Below are 22792 nucleotides of genomic sequence, written 5' to 3'. Positions count from 1 at the left end.
GGAGTGTCCTGTGGACTCCAGCACTGATAAGTCCCCAGACACGGCCTTCCACCACCCTGAGGTGCCCACAGGAGCCAAGCAGTCCCTCCAGCTGAGCACCCACGCAGGCAAGCCCAGAGACTGCCACTGGGAGGGGGAGCCAGGACTCCAGGACCACAGCAGAGGACATAGGTGACAGCTGCCTCTACACCGCCTGGATGGAGGCCCAGGCTGCCTGGGAGGGAGCCAGCTGCCTGCCTCACCCTGGGACCCCCCAGCCCAGAAGCTCACAGGGCCCCAACTTCCCCATGACCCCAGTCACTGAGGGCAGACAATGTGGCCTGGCCTGCCCCTATATAGGCGGCAGGAAGGAGACACATGGGAGTGGGTACCACTGGCCCCCGCAGGAGGGTCAAGGTTCAGAGTGCAGCTGCTGGACTCAGTTCAAATGCAAGGTCTGACCAGTGGGAGTCATAAACTGTCTTCCTTTATTTATATTTGCAATATGAAACAGAAGCTCGGCACGAACACACGCACACTCACGCCGTCGTGGGAGAGGGAGCTGGGACAAGGCCACTTGGCAGCGGGGCTGGGACCCCAGGTCCGGCAGAAGGGTCCAGCCAACCAGACAGAGCCCTGGGGAGAGGGAGGGGGCCCACTCCCCTGGGCCAGGTGCTGCAGGAGTGCGGGTCTGGGTGAAGGCACCACCCATTAGCCTGTGGCCCACCCTCGAGGGACCTGAGCAGAAGGCTGGGCACAGGCATCGGCACCAGGCACAGGACAGCACAGGCAGCAGCCTGGACCTCCTGCAGCCCTCCTGGGACTGCAGAGGCTGTGCCCCAGCGCCAGCTCCCGCCCCCATGGTACATATACAGTATGATAAACATCTCTCCTCTTTCTGCGCGACTCTTTATTCCAGGAGGCGAGCTCCATACTCTCTTCTCAGTGCAAACGGGGCAGGGCGGGACCTCGCCCTGGCACAGCCTCCAGGAGTCCAGAGGAGTGCAGGGGACAGGCGTGGGGAGCAAGGGACCCACAAGGGACCCACCCTGCCCACCAGTCCGTGGGGAGGACGGAGGATCGGGCCACGACAGCCACGGGGCAGCTACCTGGAATGGAAGATTCGCATGACATGCAGGCAGCCCCTCCTCCCCAGCCACACCCCACACCCCCAGGCTGCAGCCACTCTCACTGGGGACCCAGAGAGAGGGGCGCTACTGGGGCTGAGCCACTGCTGGGAAGAGGGCATCCAGTGGTCACTCTCTCGGCCCCTCCAGCCTCCACCTGAGCCTGCTCCACTGCGTACCTTTGGCTGGGGGGAAGCCCCAAGGGCTCTGGGCTCTTCTCCCCCTCCTTGCTCTCAGAGGCCCCGGAGACTGGAACAGAGGTAGAGGGGTCTCTGGTTGCACTGCAAGGAAGGGCAGTGTGGCTTAACACTGGCTGACCGTTCATGTCGCCTGCAGAAGCTCGTGTACCCTCAACAACCTCAAGCTGCCTTTAAAGGGGCTCCAGGTAACCAAGTAGTTGGTAGGCGCCAAGACCACGCACACAGCAGGGGGTGAGCACGTGCATTATGCTACACCCCAGCCCTCCCGCCAGGCTGGCCCCAGACGCCATCTCCATGCCAGAGGCACTTGGCCACAGCGCGAGGCATCCCTTCCTGCAAGCCTCTCGCCTCTGGCCCATGTGCTGCAGGGCACGGGGCACAAGGCACTCCACACACCAGGCAGCATCCTATGGCGACCAGGAGCTGGAAGAGAGTGCCAGCTCACCTGTCCACTGGGCTAGGGGCAGAGCGCATCCCACGCAGGGCAGCCTGCAGGGCCTCCACACTGACCAGGGCCTGGCTGGGGGCTGTGAAAGGACAGGCTGCATCTCAGCCAGTGGAAGCAGGCTGCCCACACCACCTTCCCATGCCATCACCCAAAGTGGCACCTGGCGCCTTAGGTGGGCAGGCACAGAGAGGCTCACCAGAGGGCTCTGCAGTTTTGCTGTCATCTGCAGCCATCTGAGGTGCTGAGGATGGAATGGGATCCTGAGAGCTGCAAGAGGAACCCCAATGTGTGGCCGCATCAGCACCCAGGCCTGAGACCCTCAAAACCAGAACCCCCCGCCGCACCATCCCACCTGAGCTGCGGGACATCAGGAGTTGCAGGGCTGCTCAGCTTCTGGGCTGGGGGCAGAAGCTCAGCCGCCCTGGAGTCACACGGGCCTGGCAGGGCATCCACAGGCGCAGGTGGGAAGGCAGCAGTCCAGCTCGAGCCTGGGCAGTGGCGTGGGGACAGAGGGTGAGCCCAGGCAATCGACACCAAGTCCTGCCCACAGATGCCCACACTCACCAGGAGGCTGGGGCCCAGCGCTGGGCATGGAGGTGCCACCACCCTCGTCTTCCTCCTCCTCCTCATCTTCCTCCTCCTCGTCCTCCTCTTCACTGTCGGTGCTGCCTGAACTCCTGCCCCAGAAAGCACCTCATCAGGCATTCCAGCAGGGGCAGCCGCTGACTCACTGCAGCCCAGGGCCAGGCAAGGAGGGACAGGGACGGAAGGGGTGGGAGGCACCACAGGGGCCCAAGGAGCCTAGGGGGCGACGAGATCCTGAGGACCGAGTCCCTGCTGCAGCCCTCCTGGCAGGACGGCCCTGCAGGCAGCACACTGGGGCTCGGTCACAGACAGACCCCAGCGGCATCTGCCCCACAGCCCTCTCTCCCCAGATCCATCCTCAGAACCAAGGGGTTTACTGTACTCCTTCTCCAGATATGAACTCCAGGAAATGGAGACACGTGACTTTTGTCACTGGCACGTCCTCAGCCATGAGAATGCTATCTGGCACCACGGCTCCTCCAAAACTACTAGCTCAATTTTTGTTTTTGATTTTTGAAATAGGGTCTCACTATGCAACCCAGGCTGGCTCAAAGCGACTAGATGAACAGTGACAAACATACCACCTGTGACCGTGAAGAAAACCACCCGTGTCCACTGAGCGCACAGCTCAGCCAGTGAGTCACCCTCAGCCCCCGCAGGAAACGCTGCGGCTGAGCACTAGGGACACTAGAACCCCTTCTGTGAAATGGTGTGCGATTTGCACAGAATCTGCACTTCCTCCATATGCTCAGCCATCCGCTTGCACTAACGAATACAATATAAAGAGCTGTGACGCCGCACTGTCTAGCCCATCACCACAAGGAGAAACACCTGCACGTGTTTAGAGCAACACCACTTCTTCCCAGCTCCCTCTGAGCCACAGCTGGTTGCATCTGCAGACATCCCACGCATGCTGTTTCAGCCTTTTACTGATGAACTGGAGAGAAGTGTATCTGTATACAACCTAAAACACAACCACATCCCAGTGCTCAGGAGACTGAGGCAGAAAGACTGCTGTGAGTTTGAGGCCAGCCTGGGCTACAAAGTGAGTTCAAGGCCAGTCTGAACTGCATGGTGAATCCCTGTCTCAAAATGACAAAAGAATAATAATAATAATAATTAAATAAGATCCAATTATAGGGCCAGGGAGATGGCTCAGTGGAATAAGCGTTTCCCTGGCCAAGCGCAAGGACCTGACTTCAATCCCCAGTTCCAAAAAAAATCCAATTATAACATTCAGCAACTGAACAAAGAAGGAACTCCTGGGCCTATGGTGAAGCATCTGTTTACTCCAGAGCACGAGCAGATTTCAGCGATGGGGGGCGGGATGCCCCAGGTGAAGAAGAACTGCTGCCCATGCCACCCCGGCCCTAGCCAGGGCAGTGACACAAGAAAGGGAAGCAAAGGCATCTGTGCGCCATCTTTTTTCACAGGAGACACAATCTCCTGCCTTTTTTCTTTGCTAAGATGGAATCTATGCTACCCAGGCTGGCCTAGAATTTGCAATAATGCCACCTCCGCCTCCCCCATAGCTGGGGTCAAGGGCATACATCACTCTGCCCCACTGACATTTTGTATACAGAAAATCCAAAGGCCACTAATACTATTAAAGTTAATCAATGAGTTCAAAAGGCTGCTGGAGGGGCCGGAGATGGCTCAGTAGAATAAACGCTTCCCTGGCAAGCGCAAGGGCCTGAGTTCAATCTTCGGTTCCGCCAAAAAAAAAAAAAAAAAAGGTTGCTGGAAACAAAATACACAAGAACAGCTACCATCTTTCTACATACTTGCAACAATCTCAAAATGATTTCAATAAAGCCCCATTTAGCATCAAACAGAATAAAATACTTAGGAATAAATTTAACAAAGAACTGCAAGCGGGGCTGGAGAGATGGCTCAGTGGTCTAAAGCACCTACTTGGAACAAGCTTGGCTAAAGCACAGGGACCGCGGTTCGATCCCCCAGCACCACATGCCAGCCAGCTGCGCCCCCTGGTGGGCTGAGCTGGCCACACACACACACACACACACACACACACACACTAAATAAATGTTAAAATAAAAAAAATAATAATAAAAAAAAGAACTGCAAGCATTATGCCCTTAAAACAAAAACAGTGCCAGGGACACAGCTCAGAGGCCCAGTGCCTGCCTGGCAAGCACTAGGTCCTGCATTTAAGTCTCCATACACAAAAATAAAAATAAAACCCATCAAAACACTGCCGAAAGAAATTAAAGATCTGGGGCTGGGGAGATGGCTCAGCGGAATAAGTGCTTCCCTGGCAAGCGCAAGGACCTGAGTTCAATCCCCGGTTCTGCCAAAAAAAAAAAAAAAAAAAGAAAGAAATTATAGATGCAAGTAAGCAGAATGACACTCCAGCCTCAGGGAGCTGGAGTGAACATGTACTGTACAGCAGCAGTGCTACGCAAACTGTCCCAGGGTCATGGCCCAAATGTGTACCAGAACGCCAGCTGCCTTCTCTGGATGCTGCGAGCTGACTGTAAAACTCAGGATCCCAGTAGCAAAACCATCTTAGAAAAGAAGCATGAGGGTCCTGGATCATTATTTCCTAATTTCAAAACTGACCACAAGGTACTGCCATGCTTGCGTAAGACAGCCGGGCAGAACAGAGTGGAGAAACAACGAAACACCGTCTCGCACGCCATCGATGACGTCTTCCAAGGACACAGCCTCCCAGACAGCTGGCACTGGGAGGCTGTACCCACACACAGAGGCAACGCTGACGGCTGCTCACACTGCTCGTCACAACCAGCTCAACCTGGAACACACCCCACGAGGGTGAGCAGGGACCCGCCCAAATCCGCCCACTACAAAGCCGGCAAAGCACCTCCCACAGGACAACACAGTGGAAGTCCAAACAGCAGCCCAGAGACAGATCTCAGAGTGGGCGTGGGCTAGGGGCCAGATGCGGGAGAAGCCAGGATGAGCGCCCCTAACCTGAAAGTCTCAGCACCCGTCATGCACAGCAGGATTAGAGGGGGCTCCTCTACAGGACAGGAGTCAGAACAAGGACCAGCAGAGGGCACCATGGGAGGTGGGCACCCCCACTCCTGAGCCCGGGCTCTGCACAAGGAGGATGACATCTCCTAAAGATAGGACCAGACCCGCTCCTCTCCAAGTCAAAGAAGCAAAGGCCCGGGCTGCTGGTGCTCAGCAGCAACACTACGTGGCACGGGTGCACTGAAGCCGGCATTAGGGTAGAAGCAGTATTCACACGAGCCGAGACAAGCCGACACAAGGGGGGGGGGGGGAATGCTCTGCCTGGAACCTTGGCACAGGGCAGCCTGGGAACTGCTCCTGCAGACTTCCCTGAAAGCTGAAAGTGCCCTACCTCGCACAGGCACGGTCTTTCTGCTCTGCTCCTTTGCCTCAGCCTGGAGTCCCTGCACCTCAGCTACGCAGGCACCTTACGGAGGAGAGGCCAGGGGACTCACCGGACGCCAGGGGCATGGCTCACGCGGGCTGCCCTGGCCAGCTGGCTGCCCTGCCAGGCACCATACTCTCCGTCCAATTCCCCCGAGCCTGGGCCTTCCTCCTCGTCCTCTTCCTCATCATCAAACTGCTGGATGCGGTCCTTGTAGCATATCTCGAGCAGGTTGGCATTGGGCTGCAGGGCAGGGCACAGGCTGGGCTGAGCAGCTGCAGCCCCCAGACCTCTACCCACCAGGACCTGGGAGAGCAGCACTCACGTTCTCATCATCCGCGTGGAGGGAGAAGGTGATGCTGGCCGTCTTGTCAAAGGGTGCACTAGGGAAGGGGTGTGTGTGCAGTGAGCGCCCTCCCTCAGCACACAGTGGAGCCCCACATGTGGGGCTGTGTGCCAGCTCTGTCCCCCCAGGCATCTCTGAACCCCAGCCCCCATGGCACAGCACTCTACAGCAAGTAGGGGAGACAAGGCCCAGACACCCACCCCCAGCAGACACTGGAAGAGCCCAGCCTGCCACCAGGGACTAGCACCAGACACTGCCCTACACACAGGGGAGCCCTGGCCCCCACAGTTCACCCCGAGGACAGGGTCAGGCTCTCTTCCCAAATCAGACCAAGACATGGCAGGGCTGAGACCCAGACCAACAGAGTCAGCACAAGGTAGGGCAGCCCCCAGGAGGCACAGCCCCACCGCATGGCCCCACACAGGCTGCCTCTCACACTGCACAACAGGGCTCTGCTCCCCTTCTCCTGAAGTGATTCTTTGTCCCTCACACCTAGGGTCAAGTGCCTGTCACACCCAGTGCACCCTCAAGTGGGGCAGGCTTGGCTGATCACCAGGCCTCAGGCCCTGGCCAGGCTGCGGCCCAGGCAGAGCCCGGCTGCTGGTAGCCTGTCACCAAGCCCTTTTCCTGCACCACCACCTACACCGACCAGCTCCCCACCTCAGCTGTCCTGACGTAAATGGGCTTATGTGGCCACCAAGCAGCAGCCATGGGCGCGAAGGTGAACCAGATGGTGCCTGAGAGAGGCTGTGGATGCTGGCTGCACCCCCACCAGCCCCACCTATCCCCCTTTAGTCTGGTGTCAGGGACCCTCCAGGGCCTGCCCCAGAGGCAGTCTCTTATTGTCGCAGTGACTCTGGGCTCACTCCTCACAATGGTCTTTAGGACACTATCCTCTGCTGCCTGCTCCTCTCTAGGGCTGGGATCTGCTCTATCCCCAGCATGGGGGAGGTCTGTGCCTACCCTCAGGGCCTCCCACAAGATGGGGTTCTGCAGAGCTGGACTCAGGCTAACACAGGCCTCGAGCACCCAAGGCCACAGCTAGATGTGTTCAGGAGCCGCCATCAGAGAGCAGACGTGCCCAAGCCCCATGGGGACACTTACTTCACACTTTCCTCCTGCTCCCCAAATTCCTCATCATTAAAGCCGAAGTGGTCGATGAAGGCTGAGGTCATGCGTTGCATCTGGAAGTCCATGAAGGCCTGTAGTGGGCACAGAGGAACGGCTGGGGGGGCTGGCCAGGAAGGGCGCACACACCCAGAGTGCATGCACCACGCCCACATACTCCAGGCCAAGTGACACCCCGCCACGCGCATGCACGTCCTCCATCCCACACCCACACCCCCCGCACACCTGCTGCAGCACGGCCTCCTCGGGAAAGTTAAACTCCTTCAGCCGGTCATCCTCATCATCACTAGAGGAGTGCAGGTGGTGGGTGTTCACCTGGAACAGGACAGGGAGCATCAGGGCCGGCGGCAGCCACAGCGGGAAGGCTGGAGGGGGCTCCCAGCAGAGCCCAGGCCTTACCAGGTCCACAGCGTTCCTCTTGTTGGTCTCTGCCAGAGGTCCTGACACAAACACTTCCCACTGCTCCAGCTGCTCACCCGGCAGCTCTGCACAGAGGAGGAGGGGGCGTGAGGCTCCTGCACAGCATCCCACTGCTCCTCGCACCCCTGCGCCTCACTCACCCTTCAGCAGCTGCCCCAGCTGCTCCGCATTCGGCCCCTGCTCCGCGTTCTGCACCAAGGCATTTGCCACCCGTGTCAAGTGGCCCATGTAGCCCTTCCTTGGGCCACCCTCAGACCTGCACAAGAACAAGGCCACAGGTGGGTGCCAGCCTGGATGCCAAGGCTGCCCTGGCCCATCCCCCACCCATGCGCCCTGCACGGAGGCAGCAGGCACTCACTGGACACGGTCATTCTCCTCCCAGGACATGAGGATCCGCTCCACCAGGCGGCAGTGCTGCAGCAGCTGTGGGGGCAAGGGCGTTGGCCAGGGCCTGCACACCTGGGTAGCTAGGCCTCGGGACCTCCTGCAGGAAGCACCAGGTGGGAGCCCGGGCTGCACACAGGCAAGGGCACAGCAGGACAGCGCACTGCGCTCAGTCTGGCTCCTACCACCCCCAGCCCCGCTCCCCAGACAAAAGCACTGGCTGGTACACACACACAGCTGCAGAAGGGGATGGGGCTGCCTGTCCCCAGGGAGGGTGGTGCTCACGTGTTTCAGCACAGGGTTCTGGCCCGGTGTCTCAGAGCTGCTGCTAGGAGGGGACCCCAAGCTCAGCATGGTGCTCACACACACCTCCACTTGCGAATGCAGGAAGTTGTTGAAGACGTATTGGAAGAAGAGGTCCTAGGGAGGGCACACAGGCTGGCACCAGAGATGCACAGCGCCTGCCGCCCAAGCCCTGGGCCTGCAACCCACTCCTGTACCAGCATGGTGTTGGGCACGTCCAGCGCCAGGAGCTCCTGTGTCAGGGCAGCATCGTTGGCACTCAGGGCACTGGCGAGGAGCTTGACCACGTGCAGCCGCGTGTTCCCCAGGGGCGGGGCCAGGCTCCCCCATGTCATCTGCAGCGGCTCCAGCTGCAAGAGCAGGGAACTCAGCTTCTGAAGGCCGCCTTCCTCACCACCACCCCCTCCTCTCCAGAACAGGGACTCCGAGGTCCTCTACCTGGAGAGGTTCAAGCAGGAGCTGGTGGAAGCGGGCGAGTCGTGGACGCAGAGCATGCAGGGCACCCATGCTGGACACAGCACTATCCAGGGCCCCCTGGGCCAGGAGCTCCAGCTGCCCGTCCACGCTGCTGTAGAAGTTGTTCATGGTCACGGACTCTGACCTGCAGCAGCCCAGACAGGGCAGTGAGCCCAGGGGCCTGCACCTGGTGCCCAGATATGTTCAGGCTCGTCTTGAACAGAGCCAGCAGTGCAGGTAGAGGATGGGGTGAGGGGCAGACCACAGTCCAGGGAGGCCACTGCGCCCCCAGTCTGATGCCATTAAAACATACCCCAGTACCCTCCATCTTCAAGCAGAGGTGCTCAGTGTTCAATGCAATAGGAGACAGGAGCCTCAGTGCCACCCCACCACACAGGCAGGGAACAGGTGCCACCCAGCCATAGCCTCACCTGGGTCGCCTGGGCTCCAGGAGAGTGAGCAGCACCTGGATCCCACTGACGAGGACAGACTGGCTCAGCTCCCCCTCGAACATGTTGCTCAGCAGCTGCTCGATGGTTTCCTGCCTGGGGTGGGGGCAGCGCTGTCAGGCCAGGCTCCCAGGACAGAGCCCTCCCTGCCCTCAGCCAGCCCGCAAACCCACTTCTCCAGAGTGGCCAGCAGCTGATCGGGCTCCGGGCCGTCCTGGCCTTGCATCATCTGCTCCCGGCTCAGGCGGATGATGTCGCACAGAGACTGAGACGCATTGGAATGTTGCTGGGGAGGGGGAGACAGGTCAGGATCGCCCAGGAGGCATAGGGAAGGGCAACCAACAGACAAGGACGTGTGCTGCCAGACCAGAGCACAGAGACACCAAAGCCTTGCCCATATGCACACAGCACTGTGCACAGCTACCAGGAGCCGGGGGCTGGCACCTGAAGGTAGGAGCACGGCCTGCCCATGCTGGGAGGGTTACTCAGCCGAGTAGAGAAATGGGCCACTGCCCCTGCTACCTGTGGACAAACACTTTTCCCCAAGAGCTTGGGATGAAGCCCAGGGCCTCAGGCAAGTGCTTCTGCCCAAGGTACGATCAAGGCAAGGCAAGAGACCAAGCACAGATTGAACCACAGATGTTTCCATTTACACAACACGTGTGTAAAGTGGCCAACTGCAGAGAGACTGGCCTAGCTGCAGGGACACAGGGGCAGGGACAGGGTGAGGAGCTGCCAACGGCCACTGGATCTCAGCAGGAATGTGCAAAGTATTTTAACTCTGACGTGGTACCAGCCACACAACACCATGAATATAGAGAAAACTGCCAAATTATAACCTTATGGTGGGCAGTATGTCATCCACATCTCAAAGAAGCTATGTTTCAAAGGAGCAAAGGAGTATATCAAAACAGAGCACTAGGGACCAGGGTGATAGCCCAACAGAATAAGCGCTTGCCTGGCAAGCTCAAGGGCCTGAGTTCAATCCCCGCTTCTGCCCCCTGCCCCAAAAAAAGAGCACTAAGTCTACCCCGGCAGCAGTGGGCAGTGCTCAGCCTCTCACCATGTCACTCCAGGGAACTCGAGGTGACACCTCAGGCCCCTCAGCTGCATACAGCTCAGAGTGTACGAAAGGGCATGCACACACATGCTCAGGCGCAGTGCACACATGCCGTGGGCATGACGCGTGCCTGGGAGCAGAAGCCAGGGCAAGTGCTCATCTTCTAACAGATGAGTAAGAGGCAAGGTATGGAGATGCAGGAGGCGGCAGGGAATGCCATGGCACTCACATTGTCATCCTTTGATGGGTGGATCTGCTCAATCAGCCGCTGCACAATCTTCTCCTCGTTGAGCCACTGGGGACAAGAACACAGGGGCCATGGTGGGTGCCTGGCCCCACATCCATTCACCCCAGCCCCACTGAGCCCAGCTCACAGTGAAAACCTCCTGCCGTAGCTGTGGCCGCTCCACACAGGTGAGCAGGCGCAGCAGGAGGTCCATGATGGCTGAGGTGCCGATGTGCCGCAGCAGCAGGTCCACAAAGTCGTCCTTCTTGCGCAGGAAAGACACAAGCTGGGGGCAGAGGGTCCCATCACGCACAGCCCAGCCCCTGGCCCCAGCACACCCTGGCAAGGAGGGAAGCACACCTGGTCTGTCTTGCGGTTGATGAGGATGCCCATGACCTTGCTGAAGAAGCTGGCCAGCAGTGGGTTGAGGCTGCTGCTGCTCTGCAGGAAGCTGTAGAGCCGGTTCAGGAGGGACTCATCTGCGCCCAAGGCGTCATTGATCTGGGGCACATCTGAGGTGAGGATCTCGCAGGCCACACTGGGGTACCTGGCGGGATAACACTGGTGTCAGGGATTCATGGGGGAGGCCTCTTTACCCAGCCCAGCTCATCCCCAGCCTCCCTATATGCCCTCCAGCACTCCCCACCACCCTAAGATGACATCTCACTGAACGTGGCCTTTAGGTCACTTCCTGATCTACCCCACTCTCCTGATGTCTGACATGTTCAGCCCCACACGCTGCCCCAGCTCAGTGACGCTCCTAGGTCACATCTAAGTGCCCCACACCAGGGCAGTTTCCTAGACCACCCACCTCTTGTCCTTGCCTCCCTTCTGCAGACAGGCGATACCCAACAGCAGCCCAAGAGCTGTTGTGCCCGGGTGCCCTCTGGGTTTAAACCATAACTATGGAAGGCACCAAGGCGCCCCTCCCCTCAAAGTGGACTTCTTGGGGCAGGGCGGGGTAGGAGGCACAGTAGGGCACAGGTGGCCAGGTAGTGGTATACATCTGTAATCTCAGCTACCTAGAAGGGTAGAGGAGGATTCCAAGTTCAAGGCCAGTCTAGGCAATTTAGAAAGTCTTGACTCGGGTGGAGTGCTTGCCTGGCACATGCAAGGCCCTGGTTCTAATCCCCAGTATGGAGACCACTTCGCTGTCTACACTGTCAGAGTCCAGCCCATGCCCATAGGACAAGACATGCATGGACGCCTGAGCCGAGGGAGCTTGCCAGCAAACACCCGGAGACATAAGAGCACTGCTGGCCTGCAGTCCGCACAGAGCACTGCAGCTGGCTTGGCAACAACAAGTACCGAGGAACACCTGAGCCCAGGAGAGCCTCCCCATGTTCCCAGCGCCCAGGCAGACAAAGGCAGAAAGCCAGGTCACCTGTACAGCCCATCCACCTCCCAGGACCAGCAGCTGGACCATACCCTCCACCACCCATAAGCACACTGGACAGGAAGATCCTCTCAGGCCATCCATACTGCACACAGCTAACATAACACAGAAGGACAAAAGGAGACATAGCCTGCACAGGAACTGCTACAGGCCTAGGGGCTCCCGCAGTGAGCACATGGCTCTGGCATCCTCAGGGGATATACTGGTAGAGCCTCACTACCCACTCTCAACAAAGCGAAAGAGAAAGAGAAAGATAGTGCCTTTCTCCACCACAGCTGGAGTGAGTCTCCAGAGAATCACACTGGTAAAAAGCCACTCCCAAAAGGGCCCTACTGCATGACACACTTTATCACACAGTTCCAATGACACAAGTAGGGCTAAGGTGAGACTATTTGCCTAGCACGTGTGACACCAAGTTCATTTCCCAGCACCAAAAAAATAAACAAAACACACTATATAACTGGGGACAGACATGGTTGCTAAGGGTTAGAGAAGAGGTGTGGTTTTGATCAGTGGTGCAGAAGTGTTCTGGACGTCACTTTGGCATGGACACACAAGCCTCTGAAGGTAACAGTAGGGCCTGGGGAGATAGCTCAGTAGAATAGGTGCTTGCCTGGCAAGCCACAGGTCCTGAGTTCAATCCCTGGTACCGCAAAAAATAAAATAAAATTAAATTAAAAATAAATAAATAAATAAATGAGGGTGAAAGTAGCACCACACATACAAATGAATCACAGAGAAAAGGACTGTTTCTAAGCTGCTCCTGGGTACACTGTACCCACCCTGTTGTAATTGTGCAAAATGCTACCACTGGGGGAAACTGGGCAGCACTGGCTCAGAATCTATTATTTCCTACACCTGCGTTAGATTGCACTCATCCCGACAAAGATTTCAACTGGGAAAAAACAAATCCAGGCATGATAGTATGTCTCTATAATCTCAATATCCAGCAGGCCAAGGCAGGAAGACTATAAATTTGAAGTCCTGTCTGAAAAACAACAAATCAAAAAAAAAAAAAAAAAAAAAAAAAAAAGCCACCACTAAAACAAAAAGTAGGGCGCCAGCAACTGAGATGATGCTGGCGAGGTGTGACTCCAAGCCCGGCTGGAGAAGGCACCGCCAGGTGTGCACTGGGGGTCTGCCTGGAGAGCCCCACCCCGGAGAGCTTCTAAAGAACCAAGACCAGGGCTGGAGAGATGGCTCAGTGGTCTAAAGCACCTACTTAGAACAAGCTTAGCAAAGCACAGGGACCGCGGTTCAATCCCCCAGCACCACATGCCAGCCGGCCCCGCCCCCTGGTGGGCTGAGCTGGCCACACACACACACACACACACACACAAATAAATGTAAAGAACCAAGACCTGAGCACAGGGCAGTCTGCACTCAGTGCTACAGGACCCCAGCAGGGCTCTGTCCTCCCTGCCTCAGCTCCTCAACCCCACCCAGACTCCCAAGTGTGTGGAGGGGGACAGACTCACTTGTAGCGCAGCCGCTCCTCGCCACTGGCTGGAGGCTCCTGGGTGACCCAGGCCACCATGGCCTGCAGGTGCGGCGGCTGCAGCAGGAAGTCCAGGAGCTTGCGGTTGACCACCTTGCACTCCTGCAGCACGTCCTCCTCATCCAGCAGCTCAGGCAGGCTCAGGTCCTCCCGCTCCAGCAGCGTGTCCAGGTGCGAGCTTGTGTGCAGGTCAAACTTCCAAAACATGGCGCCCTGCAGGCACAGGGCACAGTCTGCACATCACACACATCCCCCAGGTGCCCTGCTGCAGGCCCCTGCCCAGCCCCAGCCACCGGGCAAGCCTGGCCTCTCCTGGGATGTCCCGGCTCATCCATGCTGGATGCGCCCACTGAGCTTCAGGGACTTATACCCTCATCTCAGCCTTCAAGCCATCTCCTGGGTCCCACTGTCTCATCACTCAGCCCAGGGCTAGTGAAGTCCTCACTGTGGACCACGCAAGGTCCAAAAGGAGAGGCCAGCCACTGTGAAGAGTGACCTCAGCCCCACCATCCTGTGTCCATTGCTCCATACTGACGGGGACATGGTTGAAGTCCTGGCCTCAGACTCACTCCCACCTGTATCTGCTGAACAAATTCAAACACCCCATGACCTCTGGTGCACAGCTGGGGGTGTGGGTGGCAGCAGGGGGAAGAGAGGAAGTCTGTGCATCTCGAGGCTGCGGCCGGCCGTTGCCTGGACACCACACACACAAACACACCCCAACCACGCTCTCAGCACTGTGCCCAGGCCAGAGAAGAGCGGCTCCTAGAACAGCCTCAGGCTGAGGCCCAAAGAAGGCAGGACAGGGCTGTCAGCCTAGAGGAACACAGGGAGCTGCTCACCCTCGGCCACCCATCACAGGTAACGCGCTAGCAAGAGGAGACGCATTGCCAGTACTAACAGGATGGACAGCGCTGTCCCAAGCTAGCACCCCACACTACTGCACTGCTCCTCATACAAACCTCACGAGAAGCTCAGCATGATGGCCTACAGCTATAATCCCAGAGAATATAATGACTGCTAGTTAAAAACCAGCCTGGGCAACACAGCATGTCCAAGGACAGTCTGGGCAAAAGAAAGAAAAGGAAAGGGAGAAAAGAGAACCCCACAAGGCTGCCCAGCTGCCCCAGCAGCCTCAGCTGTGCGCAGCTGCCTGCTCACCAGCATGCCTGTGCACCACGGCTGAGCTACACAGTCCCCCACTGCCATCACCCCGCCACAGGGGATGGTGAGTGGGCAGCCCCCCAAAAGACTCACAGGCCACCACTGCCCCAGGAGGCTGGATGCCCATCCTGAGGCCTGCAGATGCTGGTTCCTCCCTCACGGCACCCTGGGGACCCTTCCCGGCCTGTCCTTCAGATCCAGCCTCCACAGTCGACCCAGGTCACCCTCCTAAGAGGGTCTGCTGCCTCCAGACTCAGGCCAGCTGTGCTTAGCACTGAGGTGACTCAACTGTAACTCAGGACATGCTCGCTGCCTTCCATCCCTGCCTCCCCTGCAGCCAGGGCCACAGCAGGAGACTCCTTCACCTTGGTGTGCACCCCCGTGGCAAGGAGACCACTCAAGGACTCTGCTCAAACCTCACTTGTACGCATGCCCTCACCTTGGTAACAGGCCATGGGGGACCCACTCACTGCCAAGCCCCGAAGGAGTGGAGGGAAGCAGCGCCAAGCTCCAGGTCTGGGAGACAACAGGGGCTCTGGTCCCAGTGCGTAGCATTCAGGGATTCCAGCCCGAGCTCTGACTCAAGGCTGCCTTCCCAACACCACTCTGAAGCACCACCCAACACCCTGGGTTGGCTCCCTCTGGGCCAGGTGACGGTGCCCAGCCCACACTGAGGCCCTCAGGCACAACCCTGGGGCTCACCCTATACACACACTTCTTGGTGACAGCAGCCCCCAGGTTACACAACAGGCCTCCCACCCTGCTGGTTCCTTTAGCTCATGGCCCAGGCTCCACCATCCCCAGAGCTCCAAGCTCCACTCCTCAAAGCCCAACGGCCAAGCTGGGGTCACCCCTCCCCAGTAGGTTCCAGATCCCATGCTCCCACCTCAGCTGTCTCCTTCATGCCCACAGCCCCCTTGGCACTAGCAGCTCCCAGGACTAGGAGGGTATCAGAAGGCCTCAGGGTCTTTGACAATAACAAGATCAACCAAATGCCCAGCTCCACCACCATGCCACTACCCTGAAGACTTCACAGCCACCACCTTGGCAAACTCACATAACCACCCTCAAGAGAGATCCCCAACCCACTGATACGTGAGGAAACACAGGCCTACGCTGGCAAGCAGTGGAGCCCTCACACAGACAGCAAGTGAACTTTGGGTACAGGGACCATGTCAGCACAGGGCTTCTGCAGCAGATGGATGGGCAGGCAGCACAAGCCTGCTGGGGCTGGCTCTCACTACCTCGGGATGGCTGGGCCAGCAACTCTGAGCCAGCATTCTCACCAAGGAGCTGTTCTTTGCAGGCTGGCCTTCCTGGCCTTCAGGGCACTTGGCACCCAGCACTTCCTGGATGCTCTCTGGAAGGAGGGTGGAATCGTGACCCTTACAGCACAACCGCAACGGCACAACCCACCCTTCCCTATCCCCAGAAACCAACAATTCTCCAATCTGGTAACAGTGCAATCCAGCACTGCAGATCCCCTCCCCCACCCCACCTGGGGCCACCCACACCCAGTTGCCCTCTCCAGCCACTCCCCTCCTCAACAACCTGTACCCAGGACCACCGAGAAAGCTACCTTAGCCACACTCACACTCACAACAGCCATCCCAGCCTACTTGCTGTTCTAGAGCAGTAAAAGCTTGGGTCCACCTCAGCACTCTGTCTTGGTACTGGTTTCCTCTTGTCCTTTGGGTCCTCTACAAAGCATAGTGCTGGGAGGCTGTCCCATGCAGCCTGGGCCCAGCAGCCCCATCTCTGTCTACTACTCAGCAGCGGCTCCCTGGGGCGTGTCTGTGACAGCCAGCAGGCCAGCACTTCCTACAGTCTGGAACATCCCTGCTTCTGGGTGATCGCGTTGTTCCCAGCACCCAATGCAGACTCCAAGGTTTGAGCTTCTCCAAAATCTTCCTTACTAGGTTCCTATGGGGGCCTGTGGACAGCACCAGGCACTGAACCTGGACTGGGCACTAAACGCTCCCTGGAGTGAGTTAGAGGACACACTCATCTCCAAACCACACTGTCACAAGGGCCCTCTAAGATCAGGAAATCAAAGTGAAACCTCTCCCAGCCCTGGGACCTGTCCCCTCCCAGCCACAGGAGGGAGGCTGGGCAGAGAGGTGTGAGATCACCCAGGGACATGCTGTCTCCCAGGGAGGGCAGGCTCCAGCTCCTGGCCTGAGGCAGAAACACACAGCACCCACCAAACGAAACTGTCTTCTGCCTGGGCCTCAGACCTCCTCAGAGCCCTTCCCTACTCTATCCCACTTGTGATGAGGAGCAGAAACAGATAAGCCTCCCTGTCACAGATGAGAAAACTGAGGTTCAGCCAAGGTGACGCAGCGACCCACTGACAGTGGGGGTGGGGCGGGCTGTGTTTCCTGGCCTGAGTACCTGGGACAGAGTAATCCCAAGGGGCAACTGCCAAACTCATCCTGACTGCTGACTTCCACCCAAAGGCCAGCAGCGGGAAGGACCAGGAGGCTGAGTATAGCTGATGCAAGCCTCCTTCTACACAGGAGAGCAGCTGGCCAGACAGGCCTGAGCCCCAAGACAAAGCCAGGCACAAAGAACCCGGAAGTTTTATGGGCTCATTTAAATGATCTGTCAGCAGGCACATCTGCAGAGACACAAAGCACAAGTTTTCAGGAACTTGGGGATAGGAGAGTGACTGCTAATGGGGACAATTTTTGGGGGTTTTTAATGTTTTTTAAAATGTAAAAATGGGGCCGGGGAGATGGCTCAGTAGAATAAGCACTTGCCTGGCAAGCACAGAGGCCTGAGTTCAATACTCAGTTCTGTCAAAAAAAATAAACAAAACAAAACGTGAAAGGCCCAGGGAGATGACTCAGTAGAATAAGTGCTTCCCTGGCAAGTACAAGGGCCTGAGTTCAATCCCTGATTCCGCCAAAAAAATAAATAAATAAAAATAATAAAACACGAAAGTCTAAAGGTTTATACCAGACTGCAGACCAGCCTCTTCAGAGTCTCTTCTCTGAAAAGTAATGTGTTTTTCTTTTTAATTTTATTTATTTATGTGTGTGTGTGTGTGGCCAGCTCAGCCCACCAGGGGGCGGGGCTGGCTGGCATGTGGTGCTGGGGGATTGAACCGAGGTCCCTGTGCTTTGCTAAGCTTGTTCTAAGTAGGTGCTTTAGACCACTGAGCCATCTCACCAGCCCCAGTAATGTGTTTTTTAAATGTTCTAAAATGTGAGAAAAGAGAAAAAAGAAATTGAACAGGCATGGTGGCACACGCCTGTAATCCTATCACTCAAGAGGATGAGGCAGGAGGGTTGTTACAAGTTCGAGACCAGCCTGGGCTGCACAGTGAGACCTTGTCTCAAAAAGACAAAAAACAAGGCTGGAGAGATAGCTTAGCAGTCTAAGCACCTGCCTGGCAAGCAAGGTATGGTGATGTACACCTATAATCCCAGCACTGGAGACGCTGAGACACAAGGATCACTATGAGTCTGAACTACGTAGCAAGACCCCATATCAAAAATAAATAAATAAGATTAAAAAATAAGAAACAAAAAATTGAACAAAAATAAACAGCCGGGGAGATAGCTCAGTAGAATAAGCGCTTCCCTGGCAAGCGCAAGGGCCTGAGTTCAATCCCCAGTTCCGCAAAAAAAAATAAAATAAAATAATAATAATAATAATAATAAACATGGCAGTAGCTCCAGAAAGTTGTGACTATACTACAAAACAATAAACTGTGTACTTTAAATGGATAAATTCTAGGGCACATGAACTATATGTCAATTAAAACTGTCACTAAAGAAACAGAAGCCGCCCAGAGCCACCATGCTGAGGTCAAGCGGGCCCTGTACTAGGTCCCAGCTACCCCAGCACTGCCAAGACTCCACCTGAGGCTCCACTCCAGGAGCATACACAGGTCACTCCTTCCCACCCCTCCTGGCCAACACCCATGACAGAAAGCCCACACAAAGCACGGAAGATAGCATGGGGCCAGGCCAGGAGTATACCAAGCCAACAGCCCCTCATCTCCCCTGCTTCAGGACAAGGGCAAGAATTCTGAGTGCTACCATTTGACACCAGAGTCCCACGTGGAAAAGGGACCCAGAGAGAACAGCCTGCAGCTCAGCTACCAGAAGCAGAGCTGGGTCTGAGCCTTGGCTCCCATGCTGGACATAGGACTCCACAGCCCAGCCCCAAGTGAAGCACCATCTTCAACTTGCACATCAGCAAGAGGGAGGCTGCTCCCTCACTCACTTGGCTGGTGGACACGGCCGGGCACTTGGCTCCTGCAAGCGTCACTGCCTCAGCCATGAAACGAGCTGAGTTAAGGCAGGTGGTTCAGATTCAGTAGTGCCTTGAGACAATGTCTGACAACTTCTGGGCAAGGTAGGCACGAGATAGTCGCAACCCCAAGGCAACAGTGGTCAAAACATAAAAGCAGGATAGACGCTTAACACTGCCCAAGAGACTCTGGTACTTTTCCTCAGATCATTCAAACACTCAGGCAGGCACCACACACCCCGCCACCCCCACCCTCACAACTTTCAGCAGCTTCAAGAAAACGGAAGTGGCTGCCACTAGTTTTCACAGACCGTTTGAAAACCATGACTCTCGCTACAAAAGGAAGAAGGGGAAATTGTAAGTGAGAAAGGTCGCCATTAAAAAGCACACACTGCCTCTGCCTCTCCTGCCAGCCCTACCCATGGTCTCTGCCTTCTTGCTCTGTTGTGTTCTTCCTGGCCTCTGCTGCCAGCTGCCGCAGCCCAGCCCATGAGACTGCACCGCAGCTCCCCCTGTTCCTATTGCTGCTCCTGTCCCTCCACACAGCACTGCCTGCCAGGCTTCTGCTTTACCTGCCAACTCTTCTTAATCTCCGCTGGCCCCCCAGCACCTAGAAATGGAAGGGTACAGCCACCAGGGGCAGCCAACTGAGCGACCCTGAGGCTCAGAATCAAAACAGGCCCACAGGCTGGCTGGTGGTCCTCAGAAAAAGACCCAGTTACCAGCACGGGACTGTAAAAGGCCAGATGGCTAGGGACAGCAAAACGATGTCCCGCTAGCTTTTCTCAACACCAGGCCTGCTCCATGTCCCTTGGAAAGGGGCAGTGAGCACTTCCAGAATAGGGAGAAGGTGCAAACAACCTTACCACCCAGGCCCAGCATGCACAGCTATGGAACCCAACATCACCCTGACAAGCTAGGAGCTGGGCACACTTCTAGAAGAAAAGGCCAGAGAGCAGAGGGCTGAGCCAAGGACACAAGAGCCAACAGGCTGGCACTTTCCCACTACATGGGAAAGGCTGGTTCAGGATCTCCAGCTAGAGGGCAAACAAGGTGCCTCCTCACCCACCCTAGGGGATGAAGAAATTAGGAGCCACAGAGACCAGAACATAGGCCAAGGACTGAGAAGGGGAACTAAAGCCCACACTAGGACTTATCACCTGGACTGGTCATAGATTAGAGGAAAAGAGGAGAAAGACAAGCAAACACAGAGCCCTTGCAAAACAGACAGCACAGTGAATGTCACAGGGTGAGCTGAGGTCCAGGTCTGGGTTCAAGTTTTTTTTTTTTGGTTGGTACTGGAGATCAAGCCCAAGGCCTTCTCACTGAGCTACACCCACAGCTATTTACTTGCTTACTTTTTAACTGAGGCAAAATCTCACTGAGTCACAAAGTTGCCCAAATGGCTTGAATTTGTAATCCTCCTGCCTCAGCTTCCCAGAGTAACAGATTACAGGCTGGGTTCCAATCTTATCTCTCCAAATAGAAATCTGTTTGGCAAAGACCAAGAACTTAACCCCTGAGCTCAGTTTCCTCCTCTGGAAAAACTCACAGATAGGCTCTGTACTTCCCAGCGTGGGAAGGAAAACCCTAGTCCAGCACATAAGGGCACCCAAGCTAGGCAGCCCAGTCTGTCTCCACTTCACCAGCTCACCTGGGCTGCTGCGCTTGTGTCCTGCTGCAAGTTACACATGCAGATTTGCACCCCCAACTGCCCTCAGCCTCAGCCACACTGTCCCACCAGCCTCCTCAGCTCTCTGGGTCTAACACCTCCCCTAGTCCTCCAGGAGACCTCCATGTGTCCTTCCACAGCATCCCCTAAGTCACCTTAGAACAGCGTCTGAGCCTCAGCTCTGTGACAGGATCTGCCTGTTCAGGCATCTGCCTCTCCCCAGATGATGCCAGTTTCCCAGGATTTAGCATACGGCCAGGCCCAGAGCTCAAGTACTTGTTGGATAAGTGGGAACTGCAGTCAGTGGGGGAAGGTGATCTGGGGAGGTCACTTGGCCATGGGTCCTGAGGGGAGAAAAAAAGGGGGAGGGCAGATGAGTGGGCCACCTCTGATGGGAAGATCTGGTACATAACCCAATGAAAGCTGATGAACAAAAGAACTAAAAGCATAGCAGGCCACACAACACTAGCTGTGGCAAGCAATAAAACAGTGTTCCTCCATCAGCACTGTGACATGTAGCCTTAGTAGGCAGCACTTGTGAGAGTACTGTCCTGTGCCTTCAAAGATACTGGTTGTCATTCCCTGTGGTCCATCACCATGTCCACCCTCTAGACACTAAATGTGCCCCTTCCCCAGGTGTGAATGCCCTGAGCTGAAAACCAACACAATATACATCCCAAAAGTAACCCTAGGAGCCACACAATGTGCTTCACCTTTTTCTCTTTCTTTCTTCCTTTTTTTTTTTTTTTTTTTTTTTTGTCGTACCAGGGATTGAATTCAGGGCTCTGGACTTGCCAGGCAAGCGCTTATGCTACTGAGCTTTCTCCCCGGCCCATGTGCTTCATCTTCTGCTACAGAAATCTACCAACACACTTACTCCAGACTCACCCTCTGCAGAGAGCACCCCTGCCATCCCCACTGAGAGGCCACACAGAGCACTTGGCAATTTGAATAAGTCTCACCCCTTGGAAAAGCAGAAGAAAAGGACTCAAACCTAGGTCTATCTGATGCAAGACATCACTCAAACCAGTGGGTCTCACTGCTTCCTTCCCATACCTAGTTACTGAACTTAAACAAAATGATAGACAACGGGCAAGTTTCAAAGCAAAAAAAATAAAAAACAAAACCAGCACGTGCTGGGGTTGTAGTGCCTCAGTGGCAAAGCACCTGCCTAACATGTACAAGGACCTGGGTTCCATCCCCAGCACTGCAAGAAGAAAAGAGCACTGTATTTTACACAGCACAAGCCAACTGCAGCCACCACTCCACACTACAAGCCATGTGGCCGAGTGTGGCCAGCATTTCCATGGGATGTGTACACAAACCACTCAGTATGTTCCTTGGGCAACCTCAAGTCTGCAGCAGCCACCTAGAATAGAACCTCACTCCAGGTGGGAAACAACCCCACTGCAGCGACTTCGGACTCTGCGGCCGGCACCACATCTGACAGCTTCCTTTCCAGTAAGGTGCTACCCCTCAGGCCCACTGATGTGGAAAGCCCGCATCCTCAGTACAGGAGCACAGGTGTGTAAGAGTAGTCGCACGGAGCCTACACTCCAGGCCCCTGTGGGCACCCAGCCAGCCGCGCAGGCCCTCACTCGGCGCTTCCACTCTCAATGGCACACTCGGGCCCTCCAGGTTCCCCCCCCACCCCCACCCCCGGCATGCACCTGCACGAGCTGTTCCTCCCACCGGGGAGACCTTTCTTCCCACTCTCCACCTGTCAACTCCTACTTGTGCCTCCTGGACAGAGGGAGCCACCTGTCCAGCCAGTCTCGCCAGCCTCTCCTCTCGGTGGCTTGCCCTGGGTACTTCCAAAGCACAGCGATTGTGACCGCCCTGGGCTCTGCCTAGCAGAGCGTCATCCCGGTAAGGGAGCCGGCAGTGCTGAACGACCGGGAGAGCGAAGAGCGTCTGGGAAGAAGAGGAGGCACCCACAGGGGTTAGCCTTGGGGACGCGGGGTGGGGACGGGCACACGACGACAAAGTGGGCAGGAGTCCGAAGGGCGCTCCTAGGAGCCAGGAGAGGCGGTGAGGGGAGTCCCAGAGAAGTGAGAGCAGAGTGCGCGAGCTCGAGAACAGCAGTCCGCGAAGTCGACAGAGATGGAGGCCCGGCGGCGGTACTCTAGGGGAGACCGGGTCACCTGGGAAGCCCGAGGAAGACGAGGGGCAGGGGCGGGGACCCGGGGGACCGCGCAGAGGCATGCAGGCGGCGGGCGCGCGGCTCACCTGCGCGGGGGGGCGGCGGCTCCTCGCACTCTGGGCTCATCGGGGCGACCCCCCGCCCCGCTGCCGGCGGCTCGGCC

The 22792-nt window shown here is 56.7% G+C and overlaps 1 protein-coding gene across 5 annotated transcripts; it reads right to left on the bottom strand.

Annotated features, from left to right (window-relative positions):
- Window positions 1-444: 444 nt before the first annotated feature.
- Ppp6r1 (protein phosphatase 6 regulatory subunit 1) lies at window positions 445-22792 on the bottom strand. 5 transcript variants are annotated; one of them, XM_023707935.1, is made up of 24 exons: window positions 22716-22792; window positions 20642-20830; window positions 13368-13600; window positions 10854-11040; window positions 10642-10779; window positions 10497-10562; window positions 9381-9493; window positions 9190-9303; window positions 8741-8903; window positions 8500-8652; window positions 8285-8419; window positions 7974-8038; window positions 7756-7871; window positions 7595-7680; window positions 7421-7510; window positions 7172-7269; window positions 6047-6104; window positions 5792-5964; window positions 2319-2431; window positions 2107-2242; window positions 1915-2021; window positions 1752-1833; window positions 1286-1387; window positions 445-1088 (listed from the first exon to the last, which is right to left on the bottom strand). In XM_023707935.1, exons 2-24 carry the CDS (start codon window positions 20735-20737, stop codon window positions 1085-1087), a joined length of 2628 nt encoding a protein of 875 aa, XP_023563703.1. In that variant the 5' UTR covers window positions 20738-20830; window positions 22716-22792; the 3' UTR covers window positions 445-1084. The 5 variants fall into 5 exon arrangements, with proteins under 5 accessions (XP_023563703.1, XP_004647763.2, XP_023563704.1 ...); XM_004647706.2 differs by having other exon boundaries at window positions 1951-2021; XM_023707936.1 differs by having other exon boundaries at window positions 8741-8870.

Source organism: Octodon degus, unplaced genomic scaffold, assembly GCF_000260255.1.
Source record: "Octodon degus isolate 3935 unplaced genomic scaffold, OctDeg1.0 scaffold00320, whole genome shotgun sequence".
NCBI classification, from domain to species: Eukaryota; Metazoa; Chordata; class Mammalia; order Rodentia; family Octodontidae; genus Octodon; species Octodon degus.
This window is presented reverse-complemented; position numbering and strand designations above follow the sequence as displayed.

Bases quoted from the DNA above. Each gene is read 5' to 3' on its own strand.
- Ppp6r1 (XM_023707935.1), bottom strand. From the start codon at position 20,737: ATGCTAAATCCTGGGAAACTGGCATCATCTGGGGAGAGGCAGATGCCT. The intron at 10,780-10,853 runs GTGTGCTTCCCT...CTCTGCCCCCAG, and splicing joins TCAACCGCAAGACAGACCAG to CTTGTGTCTTTCCTGCGCAA. The intron at 9,304-9,380 runs GTGGGTTTGCGG...CCCCCACCCCAG, and splicing joins CTGCTGGCCACTCTGGAGAA to GCAGGAAACCATCGAGCAGC.